Consider the following 15802-nt stretch of genomic DNA (forward strand, 5'->3'; position numbering starts at 1 on the left):
TACTTTGCCTGAAGTAGCAACATAATGATAAAAGATAAAGTAAATCAAAGATTTTAGCAGACTTATAGTTTGAGCAAGCTCACTTTAGAGATGCTGGAGCTGTTGAATGTTTGGTAGCAAAGGGAGTATGTCAAAGCCAAAGTTTAAAATATTCTGTATAGATTACAGGAAGAGTTTCATATCTCATTTATGTTTCTGAGAACTCATTCACGCCTGCATGTTTCTGACAAGGTGTGGGTGGGGGATGGTGGTGTGAGGCTCTTCCTTATCCCAGCAGCAAATGTGCAATATGCTTGCAACAACAGAAACTTCGCAAATAGAAGAGAGACGGGCCTGTGTCCTCTGTTGTCACGACAACCCAAACCTCAGAGTCACACCAAGAGAAATAAGAGGAAGTGGGGGATGGGCCGTGTGCACAAACCGAGAAAAGATGTCCTTGTGAGAAACCAAAAAAAAAAAAAATTGACGTAAAGACAAGCAGACAGTAAAGTAGTAGATGAAGTAAGTCAGGTTGCAAATGCAGGAACTGAGAAAAAAGTTCCATTTTCTGCATGGTATCAGATACTAAAAATCTATTTCATATCAAACAATAAATGCACACACAAAGGTTGTATATTTGTCATTTGTGTGTGTGTGTGTGTGTGTGTGTGTGTGTGTGTGTGTGTCTGTGTGTGTGTCTTGGCCAAGAAAATAAGGAAAGAACCTATGCAGCAGGCGAGCATGACTGTGCATCCTGCAGATTATCTCAGCACTGTTGCGCTAGAGGCTGTGCTTGCATCAGACATCTATTCCTGTGCAACATGGGATTATATCCAAAGTGATCTCCTCGAGTACTTAAGGTGATATAGATAGCGACAGGGTGCCAAAAACAAGCGCAGCATCTAATGACACCAGTAGGTATTATCCTACCCAGTCACTGCTTAGGATTGATTGAATTATGTTTTACCCATGATGATTGATCTCAGACAGGGAGTCAGTCTTCTACTTTGTAATAGTAGCTATGAATGTACCTTTAAAGTTTTGCAATTATTCATTCAATCAAATGTCATTGAGAGCATTTAAACGAACCATGTTTGAACAGTTGTAATTGTCTGACCATATATGCTCATGTAGTACACCACAAAAGTACCTATTCCTGTTTCCGTCAACTCCAACATCAAACTTTCTCATTACATCATGGCTGTGGGATTTTTAGCAAGTCTCACAATAAGAGATGAAACTTTCCTGTGACTGTCTGAGACAGAAACAAAAACTCTGAGGATATTCATGTAGTTTTTAAAAGACTGTAAGTACAGTATACGACTGATAGCTGAACCTGCTCAGACTTGCTTGGTGCTGCCACTTAGTGGAGGTTAGTGGAGGTGATGCTGTCTATAGTCAAGAGGAGAAAATGTTCAAAATAAAACTGAAAGTTTTACAGATATGATGGTGAATATTTTTTACTTGGATATTCATCAGCTTTCCCACGTTGGGAGTCTTTTCGGATCCACATGATAATAGACAGTTCCAGTGACAACAAAAACTAAAAGAATAGCAACAAAACTAATTGGCCTGTTTTATGTCTGCTCTTGGTAAGAGGGAGGTGGGGGTGGGTGGATGAAGGGTGCGTGTTTGTAAAATGTGTATTAAAAAAAAAAAAAAAAAGAGTAAAAATACATCTGACTCAAATTTAAAGTGCTGGTTCTTGGTAATAATAAACTGTGATAGTTACATTATTTATTCAGTTATTCAGTGTAATAACCTAAATTAATGCCAATATTGTAATATGAAATAATATCAATAAATAACTGCTTTTTGTAACCCCAAATATCCAACAGCTATGAACAGATTATGAGGTGAAGGGCACAGTGACACAGACAGGCCCCTCAAAAGGAAAAAAAAATGACCAAGCAGGAACTTATCCTTTGTTTATTCACTGATTACATAATGTTTGACAAACTACTGTGGTGAAACAGTGTGTACCAATGGCTTAACCTTTTTTAGCACCACGGCATGAACATGTGTGCCATCATTCAGATGATTTACTGGCCAGTGGCTGATCTGTGAGAAGAAAGTACAGTTCAGAGTTCAAACGTCTGCAGAACAGGAAGGAAACATTTCCGTATCACAGATATGATCACATATTACAACACATGATACAACAATATTAGCTATTAGTCCCCTACTCTGTAAATTGTGCTGTGCCATCCAACAAGGAAACTTTGGAATCAAAAGCAGTAAAAACGACTGATTGATATTGTCAGTGAACTTCACTGCAGTTTGTTGTAGGAATCAGAACAGAAGAATTATGTGATGTTAAGATGCTAAATCTTCAACTTAAATATACAATTCATATTTGACACACCGAATAGAACAAAGAAAGAAAATGCTTATAACACTTTGCACCTATAGCCATAACATCGCACACAGTGCATACAGTAGATTCACACATCCATAATTTACTTTTAAATATACAGTACATTATATTTCTTGTATTTGACAACCGTCAATGGACATAGACAGCAGTATTTCTTCATAAGGGTTGAGTAAATTAAACAGCTTTCATGCTGAGTGCACTGGACACAAGCACTGACATAATGAGTAGCACGATGCTAGCCGCAGCAGCGTGGCCTCCGGAGTAATACACCTGCCTCCCATTCAGTGGCTGCAGTGGTCTGTAAGTTCTGACCATCTGTTGTCCATTAGGGAACTGAAGCTGGGAAAATGCAGCGAGCTGTAACAAAAATGAAATCACCGCAAACAGGTAAAAATGTACTCGGCAGAGTAATAAAGAGGCAAATTCTATACATACACAAGCTGCTACTCAAATTAATTAATTGAGGTTTCTCTAATCAGTATTTTTATATCAAGAAACTCGTTAAATTCCAACATATAGTATAAAATTTAAATAAACTCTATCACCAAACTGCAGTTTCCCTCAACCCTATGAAGCATTTTAGCATCTTTAAGCTAATGTTTTTGGTTTTTGCAGCCTGGAACTTTACTCCTTTGTTCGGTCTCACAGTTCTCATCAGTGTCTTTTTCCAAGAGGCAGCTGTTTTCTGCAAAGACGTTTAAAAAAAAAAAAAAAAAAAAAAGAAAAAAGAAAAATGTACACTACACTACCCAGCCCAAAACAGCAAATACACACAGTTAAAAGCAGGTGTACACAGTGTAGCATGTTTCAACCAAAGATCCAAATAGTAAAGTCTTTTTTAAGGCTTTTTGCTGAAAACGGTTGCAAGTAAACAAGATTTACAGTCTTTTCAGCTCTTCCATTTATTAGTTAGACCTCTCCAATGAACTGTTTGACCACTTATCTTTGCTGCAGGACATCTGGACCACTTTCTGTTTATAAACTGCTATTTTTTTAAGGTACAAACACACACTTTCCCCAGTCTGGTAACCCAAAAGTTGTTCGCATTAAATTAAACATTGACCATTTATAAATCCATTAACTATATCTTATAAACCATTTACATACAGTATATATTTATGGTGCCTTATCAGAAAGGGAGATAGATAATTTCTTTGTAGGGTTATCACTGCAAGCAATCCCTTTCACAATGTAACATTGCTTTTGCATTGTTATTTAATACATTCTTATTGTAAAAATATCAGTTTTAGTTGCTCTAAGTAAAAGAATCCCAAAAGTAACAGCAGTAAAATGTGATCAGTTGTTCAAAGTAAAAACTGTTCCTCATGATTAACATGAGTTGATACATGCTAATGCAGCAATAACAGAAATCTCCAAAGCTTCAGAAATAAAAATCCCCATGAAAACCTTCCAGTTTGGGGCTGTTATCTTGCTTTCAGAGCAGCTGAAGGAAACTTGTAAATGTAAAATCTGAATGTGCATTGTGAAGTACAGCTGTCAGATGCATTTGTGGGGTAAAAACATATTATTAGTTTATTATGTCATTAGTAAACATAATCTACAGTATCACCAATGACACCCAGTTGTACATCCCGTTAATCCTAGCAGCCTAACCACATTTACAGACTGCCTCTCTGATTTAAATTGCTGAATTTCCCAAAACATCTGCAAACTTAATGATGACAAAATAGAAATTCTGTGGTTCGTCACATTAATTTCTTTCAGTCAGATAGCCAGCAACCCGGGAGCACTATTAAATGATATCAAAACAGCTGCAAGTAATTTGGGTAATGTATTGGATTCTGCCCTTTGTTTTGATGGCCAAGTAAAGAAGTTTTGTTCAGTCCAGCTTCCTCCAATTTAAGTTATTTTCAAAGATGAAATCTTTTTCTATCCTCTGAGGATTTACAGGTGGTTGTGCATGCCTTTATTTTTTCACAGATAGCTTTTGGTAATGCCTAATATACATGTATTACTCAGGCTTCTGTACATTTCCTTCAATTGGTCCAAAATGTTGCTGCTAATTATCCGTACTTCAAGAAAACGTGATCGTTTAACACCCATTCTGGCCTTCCTGCATTGGCATCCTATTAGTTTTTGTTTCAATTTTAAAATTTGAATGTTGACTTCTAAGACTTTACACAACCAGGCCCCTATGTATGTCAAGGATTTAGTAACTCATAAGAGCCTGGGCTCTTAGATCAGCTGATAGTGGCCTTCTGGATCATGTTCCCAGAGCATGATTGGTGACTAAAGGCTATCATGCTTTTCCAATCCAGGTCCCCAAACTTGCTACATCTTTCCCTGCTTTTAAATGAATTTAAATTTATTTCATTTTATTTAATTATTTTTGTTGTTTTATTGTTGTTTTATCAAACTGCTAAAGTAAGGTACCACCACCTGTTTGGCTTATAATATTTCAGTAAGTGTAAACTACTATAATATATTTTGAACATAATTACCTGTTTCTTGCTGAGAGGAATAGCATTTTCAAACAGGCTCCAGACAACAGCTTCAGCACAGTTGGGTGTTGTGAGGGAGCCGTCATAGCGAAAGTACTTGGTCATGTTGTTGTAGGGAAGAATGAACATGTCCAGGGACACACCCTTGAGTTCGGTGCTGTTGGCTGGTTTTTTATAAAACATTAACAAGACAATGAAGTAAGCAAGAAATCTAGTATTAGACAACAAATAAGTCCAAGGTTACAGTTTAATCGTTTTAATTGATTTACTGTTGGGATGTAAGAATTGTTTTTTATGACACCGTGTTATCACCTAACAATTGCACTTTAGCCTAACACCAGAACGATCAGCAGCACATTTAGGACAATGTGGCACATTAAAGATAATGAAGCACCATTATCTTCTTTTTCTATCAGCAGACATGACTTACTTGGTTGTGGGATGTATTTCAGAGCATTTATGAGTGGATCAAATTTCTTATTTGCGGACGCAGACTCCTGAAATAAGAGAATAAAATGTTCAAATTTCGAGTTTCAAGTAGATGATTTGGTTCAAACAGATGGTTAAATGGTAAAGGGCTTTTCATTGAGTCCCTGGAAATATGCACGAGGTTTTGGCTGGTAAATCGATGCTTTGTGTTTCCTGATGACAGAGACGGTAACAGAAACATGTTGGAGCAATACTTTAGTATATTGAAGGACTTATGTCCTAAACCTTTAATACTTTTTAGGCAATATAATGGAATATACTGCATTTGGTTTTAAACACTAACCTTGTAAAAGTTTTATTGCTGTCTGTGACTTCTGCAAAGGTTACAAGAATATTTTTTCCAAAAAAAAAATTCATTTTTTCTTATCACAACATTATAACTGCTCATTGAAAAGCTCCTTGTTAACTGATGGCTGCTGATGACTTTGTTTATTTATTCTTTGGTGTAACTCAAGGCACAATTCTTGGGCCATTAATTAGTTTTTTTTTTAAATATTGACAAAATAGGTGCCATTGTTGATGGCATCTCTGGAAAAATGCAGTAAGAAGTCAATCAACTCCATTCAGCAAAGCTCTATCTTCATGCCAACAGATATACTGATATAATCCTCCATCTTTCCTTCATAAGTGTAACGTCCTACTCCCCTGTCCCAAAAGTCTTCAGGAATAAATCTAGAATCTATGACATTCTTTGCAATTACTGAACCTACTATGGCCCGCCCCTACTACATTTTCATTAGAAGAAATCCAAAACAACAAATATCGAATCAGAAGAAAATGTAATTTGGTTTCTTTTCAAAGATTCAGTGTGCATACCTTCAAATTCTTATTTTTTTCATATTGGACTGTTCATATTTCTTCTCTTTTTATCTTTCTCATATCAACATTTTTTTTGTTACAAGATAATAAAATATAATCACCTGAAAGAAAAATCCAAGAACAGCCACACCAGTGCGGTCTTTTCCAGCCTGGGCTAAAGAGTCGTATTCTTCTTTTATGTGAACAATATGCATCTGTAGGTGGCATAAAGTATTGTGTTAACGTTATTATTGTTTTTTTTAGCTACAATAATAATTCATTCTTAATTGGTTTTAATACAGTACACACAAAATGGCTTCATCATACGCATTGCTGATTATAACACACTTCTATCCCTGTATTTCATACCTCCATTGGAAATTGTTCTCCGTCAATGGTGTGTTCAGACCCTGGCCCTCCAGCTTTGCCCCAGTGCAGGTGAACTTGAAGCCCCTTGTATGATGCAGGCAGATTTCCCCCGTTGATCCTTATACTGGAGGGCAAATCCAGTTGAACTAGAAAAAAATAATCATTTAAATCAGGCAAAAGAGATCATAAAAAATGGTTCATGGAGAAACCACTGTTGGCAATTACAAACATGGACGTATTATGAGACAACCGGCCCCAGGGCACAGACATGTAAAAAGCCACCCACACATCCTTTAACGGAGCAAGACACCCAAACTCAAAGAGACGCACAACACTGTGACTATTTTGAGTCACTTTGCATCTCATCCTGGTCATTTTGCATCTCTTTGTGGTTATTCTGTGTCTCTTTGTGGTCTTTTAGTATCTATTTTTAGTAATTTTTGTGGTCCTCTGCATTTGTTTGTGGTTGGTTTGTATCTCATCATAGTCGTTTTCTTTTCTTTCAGTGACATTTTGCAGGTGAAGTCCAGGGGCCCCCAACCCCTTGGGATGCCTGGTCTGTGCCCAGTAGGTCATTTTTATCATACCAGACAACAAACGCCCGCAGAACCTTTTTTCTTTAGCTAATTATCTACTTTACTGCCTACCATATAACACCATTATCCCAGTGGTTTAATCAGAGTCAGAAACTTTATTGATCCCTGCAGGGCAAATTGCTTTGTTAAAATTTCTCAAGCTACAGTTAGGAAAGAGGAAATAAAGTTAAAACAGAGCCAAAATATAATCAATAATAATAATAAAAAAAAAGAAAATTAGATAATCACCTTATGACTATTTTATATAGTTTATATTAGTCCAGCTGATTTAAATCACGGAGATGCACACTGACTTATTGTGTTTTTATCAAATTAGCAAATTTCAATTAAAACTTCAGTTATCACATAAGACATACCAGTGTGACCATTGTTCATGAGGCGACCATGAAAAGTCTCTTGATAGCCAGTCAAGTGAAAAGAAGTGAGACGTTCATCTGGTAGCATTCGCCTCGTAACAATATTAACAGGAGACTGATATCTGCCGCTGCAGTGCTGGGAAACCACTTCCCATGTTTCTGGACCTGTGAAGGCGAGAGGATGGAAAACAGGTAACATTACTACTGCATATTATCTTTTATTTATACTCTTAATGTCAGTGGCTTGTCTGGAGTTTTACCTGTGCACGTATGATTACATGTAACTTGGGACTGGTAGCACCAACCTAGATCAACAGCAGATTATGAGAAAGAAAATTAGAAATTCTTCACTGTCACAACACTGTTGCCATTAGTTGAATAATATTATATTCAGAACTTATTTCCAAATAAAACACTGCAAATCCAAAAAATGCCTGTGCACTGCTACATTCTTTTTTTTTTTTTAATTTGTCTAATTTTGCAGAATTTTAATTATTTTTTTTATTCCTTATAGAACATACCTGCACCTGAGACAATCTTCATGGATGATGCAAACAAAACTAAAACACGTGCAAGCAGCATTGTAAATCTACTGCATCTGTCGGAGTCCAGTCTGTCTGCTCGGAACGTTTGATTAGAAGATGAAAAAGAGTTCAACCAGCCTGTTATAAGACAGGTAGGCCCACCTATCAATCCCGCCCACACCACAGGCTTCAGTTTTATGACCCCTGATTTTTGTGACCACTGATACATAGCAAATGCTGATATCTGACGACTCATATTGTCAAGATAATGAATGGACCCTTATTCACAGAGTTGACCTTGAAACACACAGCGTAAATGATGCAATTTGACCAGAAAAATCACCACCAGATCAGATACTGTAAAGTGATTCAGGTGCAAAATGGATTTAATGATTTGTTAATGACAGACGATTGTCATGTACAATTACTTTATGGAATTCTATTGCTACTGCTTTTAAGACTAATACTGCCAGGCTACATGTATGACTATTTCTGGTATTGCTCAGTGGTAGAAAGTAACTTAGTATGTTCACTGATCACCCATACATTTTGAGACACTTTTACTTTACTTGAGTATTTCCATTGTATGAAACTTCATGTTTCTACTCTACTGCACTGAAATTTTCACTCAGAGATAAAGTTACTTGTTTCTTCTCAGATTAAGGTTTGACATACTCAACATATGATTATTTCATAAAAGTCTATGCATTGTTATAGATGAAACTACCCAACAGTATATAAAATAGTAAAAATGATCTCCAACTCGACCAACTACAACATTAAAGTAATTAAACACAATTATTAATGATCCAATAATATAATAAAATAACACAGAGACAGTTCAGTATAATGAGTAGATATGGGCATACTACAGGCATGCTTATTAAGAGTTTTTAGTTTTTGAGAAAGATATGTTTAATGCCCGACTCCAGGGCGCTTCACCAGACTCAAGGACACTGAGCAATATACTGTATATAAATATGACTGTGAGCAGCGGTTAACAATGTAGAAGTATGGGTGCTGAATTAGAGTATGAGAGGGTTAATATTGTTTGGACAGTGTGTTTTCTTTTTTTGGATTTGTGATATTAAGAGGATCCTCATTAATCTTAAATGTTTTTTAATATCTTTATATATAACTGACACTAGTGCTGATATTTACCAACTGTCTATTTTTAACCTTTCTATTTTTGATAGGCCAGATTGTCTTGGATAATGTGGTGTGATATGGATGTTGCACAGATCATCATCACTCAAGATGCTTCATAACTCTGGCTCTGTGTATATGCAACTTTTGTGGCTCCTGATGAAGGCATGGATGGATTACTGTACCAGCTGACCCAGTGTCCAAGAGGTCAAAGGGGCCCCAGGCTAGAGCCTCTCTATGCATTGCCTTAATATTTCTTGCTTGAATGTCATAGAGCTCGGTTTTAAGACATAAATTACCACAGAGATACATAATGACTACTGAGAGACCTAAAACAACTACAGAGAGACCCAAAATTACTAAAAAAGACCTGGAAAAAAAAAGGAGACACAAAAGGACTCCAAAAAGACAAAAATAAATAAATTTAAAAAGAGTCAAAATGACTGGAAAGACTACTGGAAAGAGATGGAAGAGATGATTATGAAGAAACACAAAACAACCAAAAAGAAACACAAAATTACCATAAAGAGACACAAAACTACCAGTTATGAAAAATAGACATGAAAGAACCAGAAATACATGCAAAACAAACAAACAACAATAAAACTAAACAAACAAAAAGTAATATGGGACACACAAAACCACCAGAAAGAAACTCCAAACGTATAAAAATATTGCATTGTTTGTAATCATTTTGTGTCTCTGTAAATAAATAAATATTACAGCAATAAGTGAGATAGTTTGCGGGAACTCTTCAATGTTTATTCGTTCGACCTACTCAAAGTCTTATAGTTGTTTCATCGTCTTGCCTGCTTAGTGATCTCTTCCCCCGAAGTACGCGTTTATGTGAAATCTTACAGTTGGTTGTTGTCTTGAACGCAGCACAGTGACTTCATTGGACGTTAGAGAAACTGAACCGCCTTCACCGTGCAGCGTTCATTACTACCCGACTGTAGGACGTCGAGTAATACGCTGTGCAGCCAAACTCTTTGTCGCTCTCATCGTTACTGTGTGGTTTTGTATCTTAAAGCAGGTTACCGGTGTGTCGGTGGCTGTGATGGACCGCTGGAGAGGCAGAGTGGCTCTGGTGACCGGTGCCTCGGTCGGGATCGGTGCTGCGATATCTAGTGAGCTGGTCCGGAACGGTATGAAAGTGGTGGGCTGTGCCAGGGACGTCGAGAAAATACAGGTTTGCTGTGAAATTAAAAGTGTATTTCTGCACTTTGGGGAAATAAAGGAATAGCTATCAAACTTTAGAACAAACCGATGTAACGCCAGCTGTAACTTAGCTAGCTAGGAGCTAAATGTCCTTGTCAATGGAAACCAGTGAAAAGTGAAAGTAAGATAACGTTGAGTGAAAGTAGCTAACTGTTGCAGGGCGTATTTGCTTTAGAGTTAAATAAATGAAAATACACTTTGTTTGTTTCCAGACAGCTACTTTACCTTTTTTTTTTTAACAACTGTAATCGTGTTTTAAAAATGAAGACTATTGGTTGGACTAAACAAACACTATTTCCTTAAAGTTTACAACGATAACAAGAAGATTATCAAAACATTATCCATAAGGAAAATAATTAGTTGTAGTCCTTTTCAAAATAGTTTATAAATCCGCTCCACCTCATTCTCTACCAGCCACAACACTAAAATGCTTAGACAATAATGATATAAAAGTATAACAGTCACATGGGACACTTTTCTCTACAGAATAATAATTTCAGATACTTTTTTGTTCATACTTGCATACGTAACTTTTCCAAAGCAGACTTGTAATGGCTTATAAATTAACCAAGATCAAAAGTTAACTAAAGTTCATGTTGAAGATTTTTTGGAGGCTGCACAAAACAAATATGGACTTCTAAATGATCTGAGTTATACAAATAATTTTCAGCTGTGTCAGTCTTATGTAAGCCACACAGGATGAGTGGTAGCCTATACTTTTTTTATTTTTTTTTTGGAATTTGTCTCATGATCTCTGGTTAAACTTTAGTTTCCTGTAAAAACAAACCCTCATAAAAAATAACGTCTCTTGTGTGTCAGACTTTGCTGTTAACTTGTCACAGTGACGAAGATATTTTTTCTATTGAGAAACCTGTAGTTCAGGGTTTACTGCAGTATTTTATAGCAGAGCTGAGCCACCTTGCCTGAAACAAAGACTACCTCCAATAACATCATACAGGTTTTATGAAACAAAACATTAACCTTTAAAAGAAAAGAGGCAGGGATGATGTTCTACACAGAAAATTGAGTGAATGTGCCCATTGTTTAGGTTCTCCATTTCTATCTAAAAACATCAAGAGATGAATTGTACCAAGACCTGAGTGGCTTACCACCTCATTGGAGCAGTTTCTTGGGATTTAACTTGTATTAAATTCTGCAGAGTTAACATCAACAGTTTATATTACACATTACATTGCATTTCCTTTTACATATCTGGAAAAAAGTAATAATTAGTTTAGCTCCCAGATTAAGGACTCTAAAAGTCACATCACTCCATCACCTTTTCTTCAGATCTGGTGTAAAGTTTTTCCTTGATTAACACATTTACAGTATTTTTGTTCACGTCAAACTAAAACCTCTGAATGGGAGTTTGGGTGGCTTGTGTGAACAACTAAAAACACCTTTATTAAACCTATTTAAAAGTAGTCAATTAATCAATTTGTTGATTATCAGAAAAAGTAATTGACTGCTATTTTGTTAATCGATTAATTGCTATTTTCGGCTTCTGAAATATTAAAATGTTATGCTTTTCTCTGTTTTTTATCTTTATAAATTGATATAAAATGATGAGAACATGATTATCTTTAGACTGCAGAGATAGATATAATTTTTTTGTATTTTCTGACATTTTTCTGACATTTTATAGACTTAACAGTTGATTGATTAATTGAGAATGATTGCCAGATTAATACATTACTATTGATATAGTAATTGTTAATGATGCCAACTTCACAAATGTGATTATAAAGCTGATGGTCTGACATCTTTTTGGTTTTGATTTCAGAAACTGGCAGCGGAGTGTCAAACCGCAGGCCACAGTGGTGTGTTGGTGCCTTTCAAGTGTGATTTGAGCAACGAGGAGGAGATCATGTCCATGTTCTCTGCTATCAAAGCGCAGCACAGAGGTGTGGATGTGTGCATCAACAATGCTGGCCTGGCTCATCCAGAGTCGCTGTTAAATGGCAAAACCAATGGCTGGAAGAACATGCTGAATGTAAGAGCTTAGTATTTTTCCGCCCCCATGTCCGTCCGTATGACACATTCTCATGCCTGTGATATCTCAGTAAAACAAAAGCTGTTTTTGGCCTCTTGAATGTGGTATCTCGAGACCGCCTTGTGGGGATTTCTTTAGATTTGGCCAAACATTCTCTTGGACTCAAAAATGAACTGATTTAAATTTTTTGGGCAAAGGTCAAAGTTGAAGGTCATGGAGACCTCACGTTCTTTTGAATGTGATATCACAGGAACGCTTCAGAGCTATTGTTAATGTTATTAATAACAACTATGCTTTTCCTACTATGGCGAGTCAAACATGACAGTATGTTAGGTCAGGAAAGCTTCAGTTGATCAGATACATCAACCTCCACATAAAACAAATCACACTAATAAAAACTTGCAGCAAGTTGGACAATACATTTTTAAAGAGTAATACTGGGCCAGTTATCAACAAATAAATAGTTAAATGTCCTACACCTTCAGGCTGACTCATTTATAGATTTTAAAACTAGTTTCCTTGTGCACAGGAAATGATGATCACATGTGAAGGTTGTATGGATTATTATATTTCTGTGTAGAAAGGGACATTATGTCTAGAAGCCTTTATCTTAAAGTTATTAATGCAAGACTTTTTATTAACTTTTGACTTTTTCTTCTTGGTGTTTTGCAGGTCAACGTCCTTGCATTGTCTATATGCACCCGTGAAGCATATCAGTCAATGAGAGAAAGAAATGTTGACGATGGGCACATCATAAACATTAACAGGTACGATGATGGTAGTGCTTGTAAAGCTCTGTTGATTTAATATTTCAACCCAACAATTAGTTTACAAAAAATCGTACTACGGTGGTCCATTGGCAACACTACTCAGTACAGCTGAGTACTATGAATAAAATATGTGAAAAATATCATTAAAATACCCCAATATTACTTCAAATCCAAAACAGTGCATCTCTGCAGTTAACAAACAACCCAAAATATTATTAAAATGATCAAATATGTACAGATTATTAGTAAAATTAGTAAAATCACTAAATTATGCCCAATATAATACCACTAAAATATCAAAAATATTATTACAATGTCTAAAAAGAATAAATAGAATATGTGAAAACAAATCTGTAAAACGAAAAATCTCAAAAAAGTAGGAAAATGTCTGAAAATAAACTTTGTGTTTAATTCAGGAACTGTTTTAGCCTTAGACCCAAGACAGTTTTGTGTCACACAGATTTTCTTGCATCACTTGAAAAAAAAACAAAACAACTGAGAATAAAACTTTCAGGGATTTGTCAAACTTCACAAGTACTAGGGACAGAGATCATATCAGTACAAGCACTGTCGTTAAACGCTGGTGCTGACCTGGTTTCCTACAAATCACACATCTTCCTCTGTTGCAGCATGAGCGGACATCGTGTCGTTCAGAGTGCCTTTACACATTTCTACTCCGCCACCAAGTACTCTGTGACAGCCCTGACCGAGGGCCTGAGACAGGAGCTGCGTGAGGCCAACACCCACATCAGAGCCACAGTAAGTATTTAAAAAAAAAAAAAAAAAATCTTTTTAGTCTTCACATCCAGTCCTCTGCATTGTGCTTCATTAAACAATTCAGATCTAGAACCAATCTGAGCCTCAAGTCTACCACAAACCTTTTCCAGCTCCATGAGCACCATTAACATCATTAGGATGTGTGTCCATATAGTGTTTTGTTGTCAGGGTCTTTTTTTCACTTGTTCCCACTTGTAAGAACAGGGTGCTTGGCCACATTTGAAAATGTCTGAACTTTTCAGAAAAGGTGCTGGCTTTGTCACTGTTGCTAATTTTTCAGGCAACCAGTCAGATGGAGTTGGACTTGTCACCCTGGTAACCAAGGAAAGACCTCTGTCTATCCGGAGCTTTATTATATCTGTGATAGAAACTATCACAACAGAGCCTGCTACGACCTGCCAGGACTTTATGCCAGATAAAAACACTATACGGACACACACCCTTATTAAATATTATAAGGCAAAGCAAGTTTATTTGTATAGTACCTTTTAACAACAAGGCATTTCAGGTAGCTACACATAAGACAGAACAACATTGAGGAAAGAGATAAAAGAAACTCTTTTCAAGAAACTATATTCAAGCACATTTTCATTGACATATGACTGGTATGTCAGATGGGGATCAAGCCCTAGACAAACAAGTTCCTCGAAGTGATAATCTATGGCTCTGTAACTTGAGGGCAACGACTACTATTGACTATTGGGCTAACCTGAATCACATTAGCCATTCTGTCATTTCAACAACTGTAGGAGCCTGATCTCTAAAAATACAAATAGCGCAGACAAACTCAACACTCGAGTTCCAAGTCACAATTTTCACCTCAGAAATTTGAGGGACATTAATTAACAACGATATAATATAGCAACCAATTCTCCATCTTTTGCTCCACCAATTGTTGTGAAAGGGTTTTTAGGCATACTAGATAAAGTTTTCCTACTGCTTACAGGCCACTTTCCGATACTTTATTCATCAAAGCAAAAAATACAAAAATCATTCAGCTCCATCACCGATTAACATTTCTCTATTGCGCCTTTTTCTTGCTAGAGACTACCTTTACCTTGGTGGGTGCAATGGCATCAATAACATTTGTCGTTTTAGAATATAAATTTGCAAAGCATTTCATAAACTTTACTCATTTCTGGTAATACATTCTTTTTGCAGTGTATTTCTCCTGGTTTAGTGGAGACAGAATTCGCTCTGCGGCTCCACGGATACAATGCTGAAAAAGCTGCTACTGCGTACTCCAAATATGAGGTAAAAATATTATTCCCACATTCCCAGAGTACTGTTGATCTAATTACTAGAACATAAAAAGTATCTGAACCATTATAACAGTCCATATCATTTCACCTTTCCCTTCTCTTGTAGCCTTTGAAAGCAATAGATATTGCAAATGCTGTTACGTACGTCCTAAGTGCCCCTCCCCATGTGCAGGTTTGTGATTTTCTGTCTCGTGTATATTTTAGTGCTTTCTATAGTGACTTATCATACACGTTTTTGACCTTTGCTCTTTTACTGTACATAATAAGATAATGAGACCTTCACATATCTTTTCTTTCAGATTGGAGACATTCAGATGCGACCTGTGGAGCAGGCGGTGTAGTGTTGCACCATGTGATGAGTTGGTGTACCAGCAAATTCTTCATCTGACTTTTGTATGACATTTGTGAAACAAATTACTTTATCTGCTCATGGAATAACTGGTTTCAAAGTTCATGCTGTAATTAACACTTAAAGAATAAAATGTCTGAATTGAAGATTCAATTTCTTCCATTTCAGCTTTATTTTTTACACAGAAGGAAATTTGATTTGTAGCCAGGAAGTAAACAAATAAAACACATGGATGCACCAATGACAATAACAATGTATAGTCACAAGCATAAACGCAATATAAACATAAGAAAACACAAATATTAATAATGTAAAATATATATATTGAAATATAATA

General features: G+C 36.2%; 2 protein-coding genes across 2 annotated transcripts; one reads left to right on the forward strand and one right to left on the reverse strand.

Moving 5' to 3' along the window:
* Positions 1 to 2530: 2530 nt before the first annotated feature.
* On the reverse strand, positions 2531 to 7969 carry LOC111232281 (carbonic anhydrase 4-like). The gene is made up of 8 exons (XM_022759721.1): positions 7948 to 7969; positions 7687 to 7731; positions 7427 to 7591; positions 6475 to 6620; positions 6228 to 6320; positions 5249 to 5315; positions 4819 to 4982; positions 2531 to 2713 (listed from the first exon to the last, which is right to left on the reverse strand). Exons 1-8 carry the CDS (start codon positions 7967 to 7969, stop codon positions 2531 to 2533), a joined length of 885 nt encoding a protein of 294 aa, XP_022615442.1.
* Positions 7970 to 10011: 2042 nt separating this feature from the next.
* LOC111232315 (dehydrogenase/reductase SDR family member 11-like) lies at positions 10012 to 15618 on the forward strand. Its single transcript, XM_022759771.1, has 7 exons — positions 10012 to 10285; positions 12098 to 12307; positions 12980 to 13074; positions 13707 to 13836; positions 15016 to 15108; positions 15223 to 15288; positions 15416 to 15618. Exons 1-7 carry the CDS (start codon positions 10154 to 10156, stop codon positions 15455 to 15457), a joined length of 768 nt encoding a protein of 255 aa, XP_022615492.1. The 5' UTR covers positions 10012 to 10153; the 3' UTR covers positions 15458 to 15618.
* The last annotated feature ends 184 nt before the right edge of the window (positions 15619 to 15802 follow it).

Source organism: Seriola dumerili, unplaced genomic scaffold (genome assembly GCF_002260705.1).
Source record: "Seriola dumerili isolate Sdu_G_001 unplaced genomic scaffold, Sdu_1.0 BDQW01000330.1, whole genome shotgun sequence".
Taxonomy (NCBI): Eukaryota; Metazoa; Chordata; class Actinopteri; order Carangiformes; family Carangidae; genus Seriola; species Seriola dumerili.